The following is a 16,093-nucleotide window of genomic DNA, read 5'->3' on the forward strand; positions in this document are numbered from 1 at the left end:
CAGCCTGGGCCAGCGCCTTGCCGCCCTCACGAAGAAGAATTTACTTTTAGTGTAATAGGTTTGCTTTGTTTGGTTCTGTATTTTCTGTGTATGTTGAAGTGGGACACTCACTGGAGTGTATAATCTGGGTTTGAATTTTTAACTACTAACTGTCCTCCCCCCACCCTGAATCATTTCAGTGTTACAACTTTCTACCTTTCAAAGGGTGCTAGTGGTTTGCTGCTCTGCAGGATTTCTAGATCAACCCAAAAGCCTAAGTAAAAACTGCAGGGTTGTTTTTTTTTGTTTTGTTTTGTTGGGGTTTTTTTCCTTGATAAGGATGAAGGATGCATTTGTTCTGGAGGTGGCTGTAGAGATGTAGAAGGATGTACGGAAGAGCTCGTGCTATCCTAGTTGCTGGAAAGGGCGTTATCCATTCTGCAGCAGCCTCCAAGGTAAAGCCAACATCGTTGCAGCTTTTCCTTATAAGGGATACAGATACCATTATTTCTTTTTCTTAAGCCACTGCATAGATGCAAAATGCTGCACCTCTAGGGCATATGCATATTTTTAGACGGAGGCACAAGCGTCCGCTTCCTTCAGTCCCCCCCCGCCCTGTGTTACGCACTTACTGCGCTGCCCCGCACCAATACGCGCTCGGGTGCCGGCGCTGCTGCGCGGGGTGCGCCGGGGAGCCGGGGGGTGCGCGGAGCGGCAGCGCTACCGGGCCGCGGCTTCCCCCGCCGCCGGGGGTGGCGGCAGAGCCCCGTCCTACCGGGCAGGACCGCAGGCTGCCCGCGGCCCCCGGGCAGCCGCTCGGGGCAGAGCATCCCTGCGGCCCCGCGCCCGCCGCCCGCCGCAGGTGACCCGCCGCGGGGCTGCCCAGGGGCCTCCCGCCGCGGTGGCCGCCGAGCGCCCCGGGAGCCCCCCGGGTGGCGGTTCGGGGGTGGGGGGACATTTTTAGTCCCCTCTCTCTCGCGAGAAAGTGGTGCGCGGGCGATACTTGAAGAGGAGCGGGGGGAGAGAGGAGGGGAAAAAGGAGGAGGAGGAGGAGGAGGGAGGGGGCAGCTGGAGCCGCAGCTGGAGCAGCGGTGGGTGCAGCGGCCGCAGCTGGAACAGCAGCGGGAACGGCAGCCGGCGGCGGCGGCGGCTCCAGCGGGTGCGCGCCCCTCGCAGCGGGCTTCCCCCGGGGCGGGCGGGCTGGGCGCGGGGCTCCCTGCCACGGCGCGCCCGGCCGGGCACCGCGCTCCGCCCGCCGCGGCTCGCCCGGTGCCCGGCTCGGGCGGCCGGGGGAGGGTGCGTGCCCGGGGGGCGCTTCCAGCCCCGGAGCGGCTCCGGGAGCGGTGGCGGCGGCCGCGGGCTGCCCGCGGCGGTGCGGGAGCCCCCGCGGATGCCGTTGGAGGGAAGGTAGAGTCGGCGCGGCTGCGGGCAGCCCCTCGCCATCCCCCGCGGCCGCCGCCTCCCGCGGGCGGGCGAGCGCCGGGCTGGCCGGGGGCCGACGGCGCCGGGGCGCGGGGGCAGGCGGCGGGGGGCGCGGGGCGGCCGCGCCCGCTTTTCCTCGGTCCCTAACACCCCCCCTCCCCTTCTCTCTCCTCGCAGCGCCTCGGAGAGGCCGGTCGGAGACAGGGCGGCGGGGACCGGCGGACTTCGGCGGCGGAGAGGAGGCGGCGGCCGCTCGCAGCCCGGAGCTCGGGGGACGCGATGTGGCGGGGGCGGCTGCTGGGGATCGCCCTGGGAGTTGCCGTGCTGTGGGCGTCCCAGGCGGGCGCCGCCGCCGCCGGGCACGCCGAGGGGGTGAGCGCCAAGGAGAGCCGGGCCAGCCGGGCCAAGAGGCGAGGGCAGGGCGGCGGCGGGCACGACGCGCTCAAAGGGTAGGTGCGGGCCGGGCCCCCGGGGCGCCGCGGCGGGGTGCGGGAGCCGGCGCGGGTCTGGCGGCGGCGGCATCCCTGCGCCCGTATCCATTGTCCCTTGGCGGTGGGCGCTGGCGGGGGTGGGGGAGCCCCCCCGGGGGCTGCCGCTGCCGAGGGCGGGGGGGGGCCGGGGGGTGGTGGGCGCCGCCCGCAGCATCCCGGGGCGCGGAGCCTGGCCGCCCTGCCGGCCCCCCGCTGCCCGCGGGCGCGGTGCCGGTCCCCGGCGCGCTGTAGCCGCGCCTCGCCCTCGGGTGGGTGATGCTTCGCGGGGACGAGCCGCAGCAGCTCGGAGGCTGCTAATTTAGCTTCTAGGAGAGACGTAGATAAAGGCACACTGCGGGCTTGCGCATTCCTCCCGCGTCCCGTACTTCTGCTTTGCATAAAGTAGAATAGCGATGGGGCCCGGAGACCACAGCATGCCCTTTTCATTAGCTGTCCTCTTTCATCTCCACCTTAAACCTTTCGCGATGTGCATCTTCTCGTGTGCTCAAGCGGACTGGCTTTGCTTGCCTGGGGTTCCTTGTGACCTGGGCATGGCACAGACGGAGGGAAGAATAGGGACCATTTTTTGGTATCAGAGCTATCTAGTGCTAGCATGAGTGAACCTAAGCGTACAGGAGTTTAAAATCGTCGTGGTGCACGCTTAGCAGAGTGGGTTTTCAAAGGGTAAATCTGTGTCAGGCAAACTGTTTCCCCAGTTCTAATGGAACACCTTTCCAATGAAAAACAGTTAAGTCAGCTGAAAGGCATTGCGTGTGTGCACTGTTGAAAACTTGGTTCACTGTAGAGGTGAAAGGCTTGCAATATTGGAAGAAAAAAAAGGGGTATCCGTTTTCAGGTGTTCTAGTGCACCTTTTCAGCAGAGGGCAAACATAGCAAAAATTATATAGAGATAGTTATGTTTCAGTAAGGGATGCAGGCTGTTTTCTTTTCCCGGTTTCCTCAAAAAGGAGCTATTACAGCTTTATTCTTAGAGGCCTTGATGAATATGCTTTAGTTTCTTGCTAATTGCCTCAAATTTGTATAGTGTATAGTATGTATTTATATTCAGATTTGCACTCTTGGCTTTTTTAAATGCTTACTTGATTGGAAAAGGTTTATGATTTTAGGTCCCTGTGCTGCAAAAATGGATGCAAGTTATTGCTATTGTTTTTCAAGGCTCTGATTTTGTAGGGTGAGACTTTCTTCTTTCATTTCCTTATACCTTGTCACAAGAGAAACAGCTGGACAAAGTAGATCCTTCCTGTGGCAAAACCTTGGAGGCTAGGAGGATGTATAGTCAAGTTTGTAGAACTAATTGCGAGCAATGAAAGGTGATAAGGAAAAATATTTTTTAGAAGGTGCCTTTATTCTTCAGAATGCTTTAATAAGCTTTCTCATGATAGAACTCTGAGTTAACATCAAACTGACAAACACCGTTTTCTGATCAGTGGGACAGAATATGCCATCTAGCACACATGTGCTGACTTGAGGGACTTGGTGAACGTTAACTGTTACTCTAAAACTGCTGTTTAGACAGTAATAATAGTGCATCAAGAGATGACACTTCAAGTGTTAACTATTTTTGGAATCTAAAATGAGTGAGGGTGAGTATTTAGTTTTATGAGTGGGGTTTTTTGTTAAACGGAAGCCTTCCATATCTTATGTACTTTGCAATGATTCTTTTATTGCACATTATGAGTTACTTAGCTACTTAGCAATCTGCAAATGTAGAGGTAATGGCAATATCAGTTTTAGGTATTTTATATCTAGTCAGTTGTTTGGAGTATTACTAATCTGAATGAATGCCCTTGGGAAATGAGTTCTTGACAAGGATATAGTTATTTGCCAGATGATCTGAGACACAGTAAAGACAAAAATCATTGGTCGGGTTGCTTGTTAGACCTTTTTCTGTAACTCTCATTTGAGGCTGAGTGTTGAGTTCCCAAATTACTTGGAAGAGATTGTTAACACACAGTCATCTTGATCATTGTTGGCTGAATCCTGCTGGGTATTTCCAGTTTAGAAATTGTGAGCGCTTCCTTAGGTGTGGTACTGTACTGTACAGTATGAATAAAAAGAATTGTCATTTTAACAGACAAGGTTGGAACTAATTCTTTGGAAAGCCAGATGGAAAACATATTTTGAATGTATAGGAACCGTATATGTATTAGACAAGGAGAATTCATTGTTACTGAAGGACTAAAACACTAAAAATGTGGTTTTACAAGAAGACATACTATTTTTTAAATGTGTTCATCAGTACAAATACATTTGGGAATCTGAGAGTTGTAATACAAGTCATAACAGATGCTGGGAAACTATTTTCATGTTATTGTAGTTGACTAAGACTTTTTTTTCTTTTTGCAATGAACTTTTTGCTCTGATGGTAGGAGCATGGGGATACATTTTTAGAGAAACCCTTTTACATCTAGATATTTTGTTTGTTTGATTATGATTATTGAAAGTCTTTTAGCGTTTAAAAGTGTTGAGCTTAGGCTCTGTGTGAATAATGGTCTTGTATGTTTAAAATGAAGAAGCCTAAGGTCTGTTTCAATTCTCATGTTTTTTCCCACTTACCATTTTTTACTGCAAGCTGTTGTTCACAGGAGATGTTTGCTTTCGTCCTTGTGACCTTTGCCTCATTGTTTATGCCAGTGAGCTGTCTGAACATACAACGTGATTCTAGAAGTATATTTTAACTTTAATAATTATAAATTCTGTGGAAATGCCTCTTATGCACCCATTTTAAGACTTTAAGCTTGCTTCTCATGTAGTTTAAATTGGTGCAGCAATGAAGGCATTAGCGGTGAAGTCCCTGTAATGCTATCTGGTTTTGGTCTAAGGTGATGTATGTTTTTGTGCTGGTGCCTCTAAATGATCAGAAAGCAATCAGGATAAAGGCAGTAATTATTTCAAAATACAATTAGATTCTCTATTCATGGAAATTTTTTGGAATCTTTTGTGATTCAGCAAGTTAAAATAATAAGCTGTTACTTAAATATACTTTTATCCTCTGGATCCCCTAAACATGACTCTAATTAAGATGCTAATTACATGTATTTGTGTGAAAATGGTGTAATTTCTTTGTTTTTATTAAGTTGAATGATAGTGAATATTGCAGAACGGAATAGCTGGCTCAAAAATTATTCCTAAAACTCTTGGATTAAAGCTGTTCAACAGGGGATTGAGTTTTTTTGGACCAATTTCTTTTGGTCATCGCAAATGAAGTCCACAGGTTTACCGATACACTTAATTGAGTAAACTCAGTTAGGTTTGACCCTTTTTATGCATCACTGCTCCCTGAAATAAAATAAATCTTATAAATCTATAACATAATTCTAGTATTCAACTATATAATTAAGGCTTCTGGTTTTTGTTTTAAACCAATATTTACCACTAAAAGTCCGCTGAAGAAAAGCAGACTTTCTGTACCAGTAAATATAGGTTTATACTGAAAAACCTCAAACATTTTTCTTACAACTTTTGGCCTGCACACCTCTGGCCAGCTGCTGGTGCCACACCTTGTCAGTGTCACTGTGAGCAGGAGGCAGCCCGAGTAATTTGGAATAAATATCTTAATTCAAAATACCTGCAAATTTCTGGAATACCTGGTATGCTAGAGCACTTAGCTGGCTTCCAGGCGGCATGGCTGAGCTCCTTCCAGGCCTCTGCCATGACGGAGTAAAGCCTGTATGGAGGATGAAGAACTTTTATGCCGGTGCATCCTAATGTAAAACCTGAAGCCCTCGGCAACTACATGCAGCATTAAGATTCTGCACCTCTCTGAATTTATTTGTCAGTCGTTGTGATACTTTTATTTTGTTATTACGTTATCCTTGGATATCCAGTTCTAGAGTGAAATGAGTTCATAGATCTTGGCGCTGTGTCTCGTGTACATGTTTCCCTTCTTCCAGTAGGACTGTATGATGCGATATGATGTAGGTGGGACTTTCTCTGGGGAGCAGGATGTGTGTGGATGAGGAGCAGGGAGAGCAGACAGAACCAAGCAAGAAGCCAGTACCCAATCTATTCTGTGGCTGGCGATAGCTGCTATTAACACTTGCTGAGGGGCTAATATTTGAAGAGGGAATAACGTTGTTTTCAGTTCTGATTGTATAGATGTCTTCCCCTGGCTGCCACAATAGGTTTTAATTACATTTTGGGATATACTAGTTTAAATACTATATGGAAATTTTTGAATGCATTTAAGGAAAGCTGTCTGACCAACAGTGTGCCCTGGATTGCTTTATCCAGAGCTAGTAGCAATGCAGAGCTTGCGTGCTAGCATTCTTTAGCTGGAAGAAAACCGGCAAAAAGTAAATGATCTTCAGGCCTACGTGGTCCTTGTACTCCCCACTTAGACATCTAAATCTTGGTGTGATGGTGTCACTCGGACACCATCTCTTTAAAAGGCATGGCCTTAATCCCAGTTCTGGTTTATGAGGATAGACTTCTGGGCCTGCATAGTTCATAGTGCAGAATTAGGATTCAATTAATTTTGGGCATGCCAGTGAACAACCATCCTATGGTTAAAACCTTTGGTGGGTACTGCTGTGGTCTCCCTTTCACTAGTGAGTGTCTTGGGCACGTGTGATACTTAGCCAGTCTTCCCCTCTGCCATCTTTTCTCGTATTATATTGTAGCCACACACAAACGGTTTTGAAATGCCATGTGTCTGTTGTTTGAAATTTGAATCGGACCACCACCTCCCCTAAAACACATTTGAGAAATGCTTCTTCCCCATTCAATGATGGTAAGTCACAAATAGAGCAGAGGAAAAAAGCTACAATAAACAGTATAGCAACATTCTTGATGTACTGTATGGAACATGATTGTTTTGGAAATACTGTAAAATTGTCTCGGGGGACTCAGATGAAGCAGGTTTGCTGTCACTAAGCGCCACTTTGCCAAGGTGATACATTGAAGATCAGGAGGGCAGGATTGGATGTAATTATTTTCTTTTCTTCCCCTCTTATATTTACTTCTTTAGTTTTATTTATTTATGTATTTATTTTGGTCTGCGTCGCTCTTAGCTGTGTCAGGTTGGCCTCTTATGCTGACCCAGACGCTGCAGAACAAGTTACAGCTGGCCTGTGATGGGTTTCTACTTGGTATAGAGCGAGTAGAGTTTCACATTGGGTTTGCCACTTTCTGTCCCATCACAGGAAGGTGCCTTGCTGCTCTCCATCCTGAGGGTTCCTATGTAAGGCTGATTTTGGCTATGACTTAATTGCTTGGCAGGTTAGAAACAGATGTATGCTACAGCTCTTACTCAGAAAACAAGAGATGCCATGGATTGCTCTTTGTTTCTTCCCTTGTATTCTAGGTAATACATTTCTTCCATGGATTTGTGATGGAATTATCTAATCTTCTGTGCAGTGTTGCCTTTCTGGAGACTTTCTGATCTCAATTTGTTGGTGTTTAAATAAAACTTTATCAAGGGGGGATGGGTGGTGTTCAGTCTTTAGAAACTGGAGGCTTAAAGGGTTGTGGGGAAGTACAGCATCTGTAGAGAGTGTGTCTGGTGGCAACAGGATTCAGTAATTTGCAGTTTGCAGTGCAGCTTTCCAGAGATAATAGTTTGGAGGATGCCCAAGAAGCCTCTGGCCCATAGCTGGGATGCTAACCATAGCTGCACTTCCTTCAATCAGGAGCCCACTTAAGGTTTATAAAAGTAGAAGTCTCCCCTGTTGTTAGCCAGCAGAGGACACATTTTGTGTTCAGTGGTGGTTCCACAGGCTGTTCACCAGATTAAGTCTGTTATGGGTTTGTTTGCCTTGTTGACTGGATAAGCTACTACGTGTGCAACTTCATGCTGTTGTGCCAGAACTTCTGGGGCAATACTGGGCCTGAGGATGCAGACCTGAAGTAAGCATAGGGCAGCTCTCAGTTGGTTTGGGAGCAATGGGAGGATCACTGGGTTAGGGTTTGGCGGGGCCAATCCATCTGTCAGCTTCATTTACAGTGATCCTTATTGAATAAAGTTGCAGGTTCTGTTTTCCTGTATGCTTATTTTCCTTTCCTGTGGTGTGTTGCTAGCAGCGTTGCTCACCTAGGACAGTCTTTCTCATTGCCGTTCATCTTCCGTCTTGCAAACTTGAATGTTTTATATATGAAATTCATACACTGTCAGATAAGTTCATGGACTCAGCAGCCTGTGATTATTAGAACAGTACTACCCAAAACGCAAGACCCAAACTATTTAGCCACGTGTATCACCAGGAAAACTTCCTCTTGGTAGAACTGTAGTAGACATTGGCTAATAGGAGGCCATCTCTACTTAAACAAGACTTCAGGAGCTGAGATTCTTCAAATGTGTACATAGGGAAATAGTAACAAATTAATCGTTAGTTTTTTTCCACCTTGCAGTAAGATCACCTTCCATCTTGTTTGTCTTCATCTCCCTGCTGAACTCCGAAGATGAAGACAATATAGATGCATGTGTGTCACTTTGGTCTTACTCCCCAGACTCAGTAAATATTTTTGTAGAATGAAACAATTGTGGCCTGGAGTGTTTCTGATTAACCATCGCACTGTGCTGGAAAATATGTTTGTAGCATATTGGTCTTGTCTTGTGGATGTCTCCTTTGGTTGTTTTCCTGTCCGTTCTGACTTTCCCAATTCAGATTTATTTATTTTTAAAGGATTGCAGACCTGCTGAACAGCCTCATTCATGCTAAGGTTGATGTGCAGGTAGAGAGGCATGAGAAGAATCATTTGCTTTTTTTTGTGACAGTTCAGTGAAGTTGGGCTCTTCTTTGGAAGGTACATTGGGAGGTAAAATGTAGCCTGTTAAATTAAAACCTGTGCCTTCTGGTTTTGCTTATAGATCTTCACTGAAGTATGAAGGAGTTCCAGCTTTTATCTGGAAGAATATTTTGAATGTTGACTTGCTGGAGAATCTGTTGTTTTCCTTTCTACTTCTCATTTTATGAAATGATTCATGACCATTAAAGCCTCAGAAATACCAAATGAAAGCCGCAGTTCTTTTGTCTACAGTCTTAATCATTTTCATGCTCTTCTTCAAGTTTCCCTCTCTCATTTTTTTGCTGGAGGACATCAGAATATCCAGTGATGTTCAGCTGATGTTTGAAACTAAAATTTGTTTCCTTTCAGGAACACTTTTTTCCTGTCTCTTTTCTTCTTCTTTGTTTTTCCCTCTGATATTTCATCTTTTTCTCTTCCTGTATGCAGAGTAAATTACCAGTGGCTGCTAGGGGCAAGGTGAACTAAAACAGAGTGGGATCCTGTCGACAGGGTTTTCCTGTTGCCTTATGGCAGGCATGCCTGTAACTGGCCTTTTGAAAACACGGTATCACTCTCCCAGCAAGGAGAGAGGCAGAGGGTAGGATACAGTAGTGTGCTGTGAAGGGAAGAAGAGAAACGCTGCTCACTCACCTAAAATACAGTGCTTTCCTTTTGGCTACTGGAAGATTTAAAACACCAGTTAGTGGCGCTGCTTAACACCTAAGGGCGTTCACTGACAGGTGTGGCTATATGCCAGGTTTATGAGACTCCCTAAATGCTGATGTTTGCTCCAAGGTGGGGATGGTAGATAGCACTGGCTCATCCTACAAACTCTGGAAAAGCCTCGACAAAGGGCTGGCTAGCATTGGGGCTCGGCTGGCCAGCATGCCCCATGCCGGTCCTTGCACTGCTGCTCAGCTCAGCGCACGGTGCAGGCTGGCGGAGGTGCTGAGCTTGCTGTGTGCTTTCTCTTCAGAGACTGTTAGAAGCCTGCCTCCATCCATAGCCATTAGCAGGTACATGCTGAGTGTGGTCGGTGGTGCTGGAGGTGTAAACTGGTTTCTCCCTGTTCTCTTGCTGGAAGTGATGTCTGGAGAGCTGAGCATTACCCTAGACCACAGTTACATCTGTTTCTGGTGGGATGCTATTTAGTGCTACCAGGGTTGAAAGGTCCTATGATTTCTTGTCCCCTGAATGCACTTTTTTTTATTAATTTTTAGAAATTACCTGCTGGATCCCTCCTGTTTACCAGCTGTGCTTGTCTGGCCCAGCAGATAGTTTTTTTGGTGGTATACTTGCACTTTACATGGTTTGTACAGCCACGTAGATGGGGTGTCGAACTGGACCCACTGTCATTCTCAAGTGGAACAATAAGGGAATATGTGCCAGAAATGCGTCTGTTGCTGGCGATGAATGAGAACAATGCCTGGCTGTCAGGTTAGATGAGCCTGTCCCTGCAAAAGACACTGTCAGATTTTCAGAGCAAGTGTGGAAGAATTCACTTAATGTCAAATGCTGTTGTTGGATTGCTGTATTTAGCTGTCACAGTGTGATGGAAGTTAGGGTTAGAGAACTGTTCAGTATTGCTGCAGGAAACTTGCATGTCATTTTGAACTCTTGACTTGCACGTAGGCTGGAGCCAAGGATACCCATAGAGCTGCTCAGCATGTTATTTTTTTAGTTGAACCGAGCCAGGATTCTGGGACAGCAGTATCCTTACTGTTAGAGTGAGAAATAGTTATCATATTAGGCTCTCTGCATGGCACAAACATCCAGGCTTACTTATTGCATGATAAAAATGAGTATATCAGATGCAATCCTTTGTATGTAAAAATATATAATTTGCTTAAAAATGCATACTTATCCTTTATAGGATAATAGAAGCTGAATTTTGTGTTTGCTTTCGGAGTCTAGCATTGTTTCCTAGATTTTCCTTGTAAATGACTGAAATAAATAGCTTCAAGAGTCCTCTTAGTAACCTTCACTGAACGACAAAAATGGGCACAGTGACTAAAAACATCCTGTTTTCTAATATTTAGCTGAACAACAGAGAAGCAATCCCTGTTTAAAGTATTTGGGGTAGCTGGAGTTGAGGCTTATGCATGTTAAGTGCAGACCCATGTCGATGGTTTTTGCTGTAGTCCATCCACCCCTCCTGGAGGAGGGGGCAGGCACCAGTGCAGCTAAAGGAGGTTCTTTTGGTATTGACCTCTAAGTTGTGCACTAAGTACCTGGCTTCTGTCATTTAGGTGGGGAGGGACCTTGGAAGGCCGTGTGGTCCAACCCCTGCCCAGAGCAGGGTGAACTTAAATTGCGTTGCTCATGGCCATGTCCACTAAGGTTTGGAGTACCTCAAAAGGATGGAAATTCTAGATTCAGTGGGAAAGCCGAGTAAAGCTCCAGCAGAGTCAGCAGAGCTGGGCCACTCCATGCTTTTAGCATTTACTCTGAGGTGCTGAGAAATTTGGGAAGGTACATAAAGCTGTTTTACAGCAGAAGGTATAGATCTGATTGTGTGTCTCTGGAAAATTACTAGTAAAAGCTATTCTTCACATTGTGGAGCCTTAGCTACTACTTCTTAGTGCATTGGTTCTATCAGACTTAGACAACTGCATTCTGAAGACCAGCATACCGTTTTTCAGGTGCAGTTTGTCATTCATTTTGACTCCCAGTGCAAGCATGGAAGCACCGCTCCGATTCTATGTGGAAACGATTAGCAATTAATTCTAGGTACAGTTTTAGCAGGTACCAGCATTACTCACCAAAGAAGAAAAATAGGCAAAGGTTTCTCAAAAAGTAACCATTGGCTGATGATTTGCTTTAAATTGTATCTCTTGTGACAGAGAGTTGGGTCCCTACGTTATGTTAAACATACGCCTTCAGCCAAACAATTAATAAAGGTCCTTCATTAAACATTTTCTTGCAAGGAAGAAACCCTGTGTGTTTTCCTAGGGAGAGGAAAAGTGAGCTGAAGGAGCGATTGGAAACCCTTCCCAGTATCCCTGCAGCTCACCTCAGTTGTGATTGGTATTCAGCTGTCTCTTACTCTTTCAGTTGCTCTCTGCCCACTTTATCTGGCCTCTGTCTAATATGAGACCCACGCTTTGGGTTTGGTTCAGACTGGGTCACACCAGGGTGGCTTGGTGCATGGCAGTGCCGCTGACAAAATTTCCGCCTGAAGCCTTGCTGCCAGCAATGCCAGAAACTCTTCCTCCCGTGGGAGCTGCAGATGGGCAACACTTTCTTTGAGAGAGGGCTGTAATTTCCTCAAGAGGTCACAGGCAGGGCAGAGCGGGGATGTACAGAATTAGCACACCCCCCCGGGCAGGCTGCAGCACAGGGCTCCAACTGTGTCTCTGCCAGGGCCCTGGAGAGGACAGCCACGATGCCCCTGCCGTGCCTAGGCTGGGTGGCATTCCCTGCTGCCAGCTTCACACAGGGCTTTTGAACACTTCCCTTGCTTCTCCGGCTCTGGCGTGCTCTCACTGCCCGGTTGTGCCTGATAAGGAGGCACTGCCAAGCTTAGCATGATTTGCTTCCCATCATTTTACATTTGTGTGCCTGCTCCACAAATCCACCCCCAGTTGCTGGCTGATCGTGAATTTAGGAGAGCCAGGCAACCATTCATCCTTGCTGAGCCGGGGCGTTGAGAGCTGGAGTAGCAAGGAAGGGATGGACCCAGTTGGTTCTTTTGATGGGACAATGTCAGTGTTGCCCTATGGAGAAGGGAGATCATTAATTAGAGAATGCATGATGGGCAGAGGCTGTGCTGCAGCCACAGGACCTGGTGTGCCCGTCTGAAGGAGCCGATGCTGCAGTCCTGCCCGGGGTCCATCCCCACACGGGTGGAAAGGACACACAAAGCTTTACTTTGTCATGGTGGTGCAGGTTCCCCGAGGCTGTTCCTGAAGAAGAGTATCTTCTAGTTTGGTGCTTGCAGATGCTGTCAGCCAGACCTGTCATTCTCAAGCATTAGTCATCAGAATTTCCAGATGAACTTTTTTTCTCTCTGCTGTTCTAAGACTTTTCTAGTTGATGGCTAATGTCTTTTGATAATTATTCAACTCATTTTGCTATTGAATTTGTACTTAAATATCATTAATCTGAGACATAATTACTTGTTTGTTTTGGACGTCTTTGATGAAACTTTGGGCATCAGTCATACTGCCTCTCAGCACCATACCATTACAGAAATCCTTTTATACTTTACGAGTTTGTAAGTGACTCTAAAAGTGAAAGACTTGTCTTTTTTAAATTGCAATGGGAACAGCTTTGTCCCTGAGGTGCCGTCTCCCTCTGGGCTTTGGAGTGAAAGGAAGGTGCTGTGGGCACTGCAGGTGGCTTGGGCTGTATAGATGCATTTGTGCTTATTTTACCGTCACAAATCACATTTTATAACCAAACTTTGCTTGTAGTGCTGTTCAGGAAAACAGTTTTATAACAATATAAAATGCTTCTTTAGTATTCATAGCCTATAATATCAGCAGGAAAATATGCTCTATTAAACACAACAGTGGGTAGCTGTTTAAGTACCATGGTTGACCCTTTACAATTTGATTGATGGTTTTCGTGATTTTACATGAGGTAGATTGTTATTCCCTTGAATACTTTTATTTATTTATTTTTCAGGATTTAATGCCATAGTGTCTGATCACCTCATAAATATCAATGAATGTAACCTTCAAAATGAATTCTTTTAAAAGACATTTTACAAATAGGCAGAAGTAAAGGACACTCCCTCCCTCTCAAAGAAGTAACATTCAGACCTTAATATAGGTTTCTTTTATAAGCTAGACAGCAGCTTTCTGAGGAAAAAGTGTTCCACTGGAAAATGCACTTGTCAGGCTCAAAGTGTTCCATGGAAGTACAATTTGATGACTTTTTTTTTTTTTTTTTTACGAAGCTAAGCATGCTGCATCCGAGTTGGAGCTTCTTGGATGTACAGCCTAGCCTACCCGGTGGACAGCTTCGAGGCTCCCCGGGTCTCTGACTTCATTGGATGCTGGCTCATCTAGGTTTTCAGAGCCCCATTTTGGAAATAGATTTTAAAAATCGGGTTTCCCCGTGGCACAGAAATCTGCTTCTGACTCTTAACTCGGACCAGATGGTCCCCAAAGCCATGTACTTGCTGAGACTGAAATTTGACAGAGTACCTAAACATCACTTTATGGTCAGCCATTTATAGATTCTTACCAACCTGGATCGGAAACGGGTGGTTTATGCCTGTAGGTTTTAACAGGTAGCAACAAACTCATTCTGTCTGTCTTAATAAGTTCCGTTATTTCTTGTGACTGGAGAAGGTGAAAAGCAATCTTACTTGTCTGCTTGCCAGTCTTACTTGGCAGATGATTGTGGAGCAACATTTGGCATTGATGAACAGGGAACTCTAGGAAAGTTACATGGTTATAGCCCTGCAGGGAAGTAGCTGACATTACTAAAACTGAATACATTGGAATTATATGAATAAGACTTTGAGTCTGTAACACCAGTTTGCAGGAAGGAGAAAGGGCCCTGCAACAAGTCCAGTTGTGTTGCTCACGTTCACCTCGGTTACCACTTTGTATTATCCAGAACCAGTGGAGGGTAATGGCAGTGTCTGCTTTGACTTCAGTCGTTTCTGGCCAAGCGCGTAAGGAAAAGACTAGATGTCACTGAAGTTAGTGTAATCAGAATACTTGAAACTGCATTAACAGTGCAGATCCCTAAATAAATATAGTATAAAAGTCCTGTTAGTTAGGAAATGAGCATAAATAAATGTTTGTATATATCAAGATTGTTTGTCTTAAGTTGCCTCACCATATGAGGTAACTGTTGTTTACTTAGACATTGCAATACTAGGGATGAAGAACTTTCTGAAAGACCAAGGACAAAATAATAATAGAAAATCTTTCCTAAAACAATAAACACTTTAAATCTGTCTCTAATCTGTATATGGCATTTTAATAAAGCAGATTCTAGGAATTTTATAGCTGGCTTTAGTTGCATTAATCTATTGAGTAATTGTTCACAATATTAATAAAGACTGTAAAATTTTGCTCTGATAGATTTCTTAAACATACAATAAAAGGAGGTAGATTTTCCCATTTCTAAAGCTATTCTTACTAGCTTTACTTGCATAGATAGATGTATTAAATAGGACAAGATAGATTAAAAAAAGATCTGTTATCTGTGAGGGGCATAGAACCATTTCAACTTTCATATTTTTTACCAATAAAATCATGACAGGAGTAGTGTCACATCATGTCAGTTTTCAATAGTAAACTCTAGTGATATATTTATTTGAAAGGGTAAATATGAATGAGAGGAATGGGTTGAAAAGAAAAACTCCTATGGATCCATCATTTAAGAAGGGCAGTAGGCCCTTCGTATTCATTTCACAGGACCCCGTCTCTCTACATGCACCCACATCCTTGATTTTTTTGGAAAGTAATTTGTGCTAATGTAGCATCGGCATATTGTGGCTCATTTATTTGGCTGATGTCATGGTTGATGTTTCACTTGTACATACATATAGACATAGTTTTGCTCATGGACAAAACAGGGAACAGTAAAAGTGCTTCAGAGTAAAGAAGAGAAAGCAGCCTGAAGCTTAAACATTACTGTTCAAAGAGCACTAGGTTTCCTCTGTGTTCACTAACGGTGATGGATGTGATCCCTCATTTTGTATTTAAATGGGAGATTAGCTCAATATTCCTGTATGCTCCTTTTCTAGATATGGGATGACATGAGACAAGGTTTACCCATTCTGTTCCTGTTGCTCAGATGTTACTGATTTGATTTGTGTTTATAATGTAATCTTCGATTTGTAAAAGTGTATGTTACGTAAAAAAACCAACATCCAAAGGCATCTAGTTCTGCTAAAAACATACAACACTTCTAGATTTAATTATTGAAATGTATATTGTAGTGATTTACTTTTTCCCTCTTTATGCCTCTACTTTTAAAACATGTTTCTGAGTAAAAAGAAGAATTTGTCCTTTTTTTTTTCCAGACCAAATGTGTGTGGATCACGTTACAATGCTTACTGTTGCCCTGGATGGAAAACTTTACCTGGTGGAAACCAATGCATAGTCCGTAAGTTAATGCGGTTATGTGTTATGACTGAGGTTTATCTTCGTCCCTCTATGTCAGGGTATTTTTAATTGTATACCAGAACTGAAATGTGTTTCTATACAATTTCAATAGCAGCTGCACGTCATTTCTTTACCATTTTAAATATATTAAGCTAATATACCAAGTTTTGTGGGCTACAATACAGTGATGTGATACCAGTATTTAACAAAGGATTAATCTCATCCACATGTTCTGTTTAAGTCTGTGGGAAAGGGATCCAGGGTGTGTGTGGACTCAGGAGCAAGTAGCTGTGGAATATGTTAATCTATTTAGGTAAATGGAAGGAGGCAACAGCATTGGGCCAGCAAGTGCATTTTCTCTGCTTGTTTGGACCATATCCCTGTAATATCTGTGTTAGGGAT

The 16,093-nt window shown here is 45.0% G+C and overlaps 1 protein-coding gene across 4 annotated transcripts in view; it reads left to right on the top strand.

Annotated features, from left to right (window-relative positions):
- The first annotated feature begins 1,052 nt into the window (after nt 1–1,052).
- Nucleotides 1,053–16,093, top strand: part of FBN1 (fibrillin 1) — a 157,604-nt gene continuing 142,563 nt past the window's right edge. For 2 of the 4 annotated variants that reach the window (XM_055716548.1, XM_055716551.1), the window contains exons 1-3: nt 1,241–1,386; nt 1,579–1,850; nt 15,610–15,692. In XM_055716548.1, coding sequence (XP_055572523.1) covers nt 1,681–1,850; nt 15,610–15,692 — 253 coding nt within the window. In that variant the 5' untranslated portion in view covers nt 1,241–1,386; nt 1,579–1,680. Of the gene's footprint in view, nt 1,139–1,234; nt 1,387–1,578; nt 1,851–15,609; nt 15,693–16,093 lie in introns of those variants that run through there. The other 2 variants (XM_055716550.1, XM_055716552.1) reach the window with 2 other exon arrangements.

Source organism: Falco cherrug, chromosome 7 (assembly GCF_023634085.1).
Source record: "Falco cherrug isolate bFalChe1 chromosome 7, bFalChe1.pri, whole genome shotgun sequence".
NCBI lineage: Eukaryota > Metazoa > Chordata > Aves > Falconiformes > Falconidae > Falco > Falco cherrug.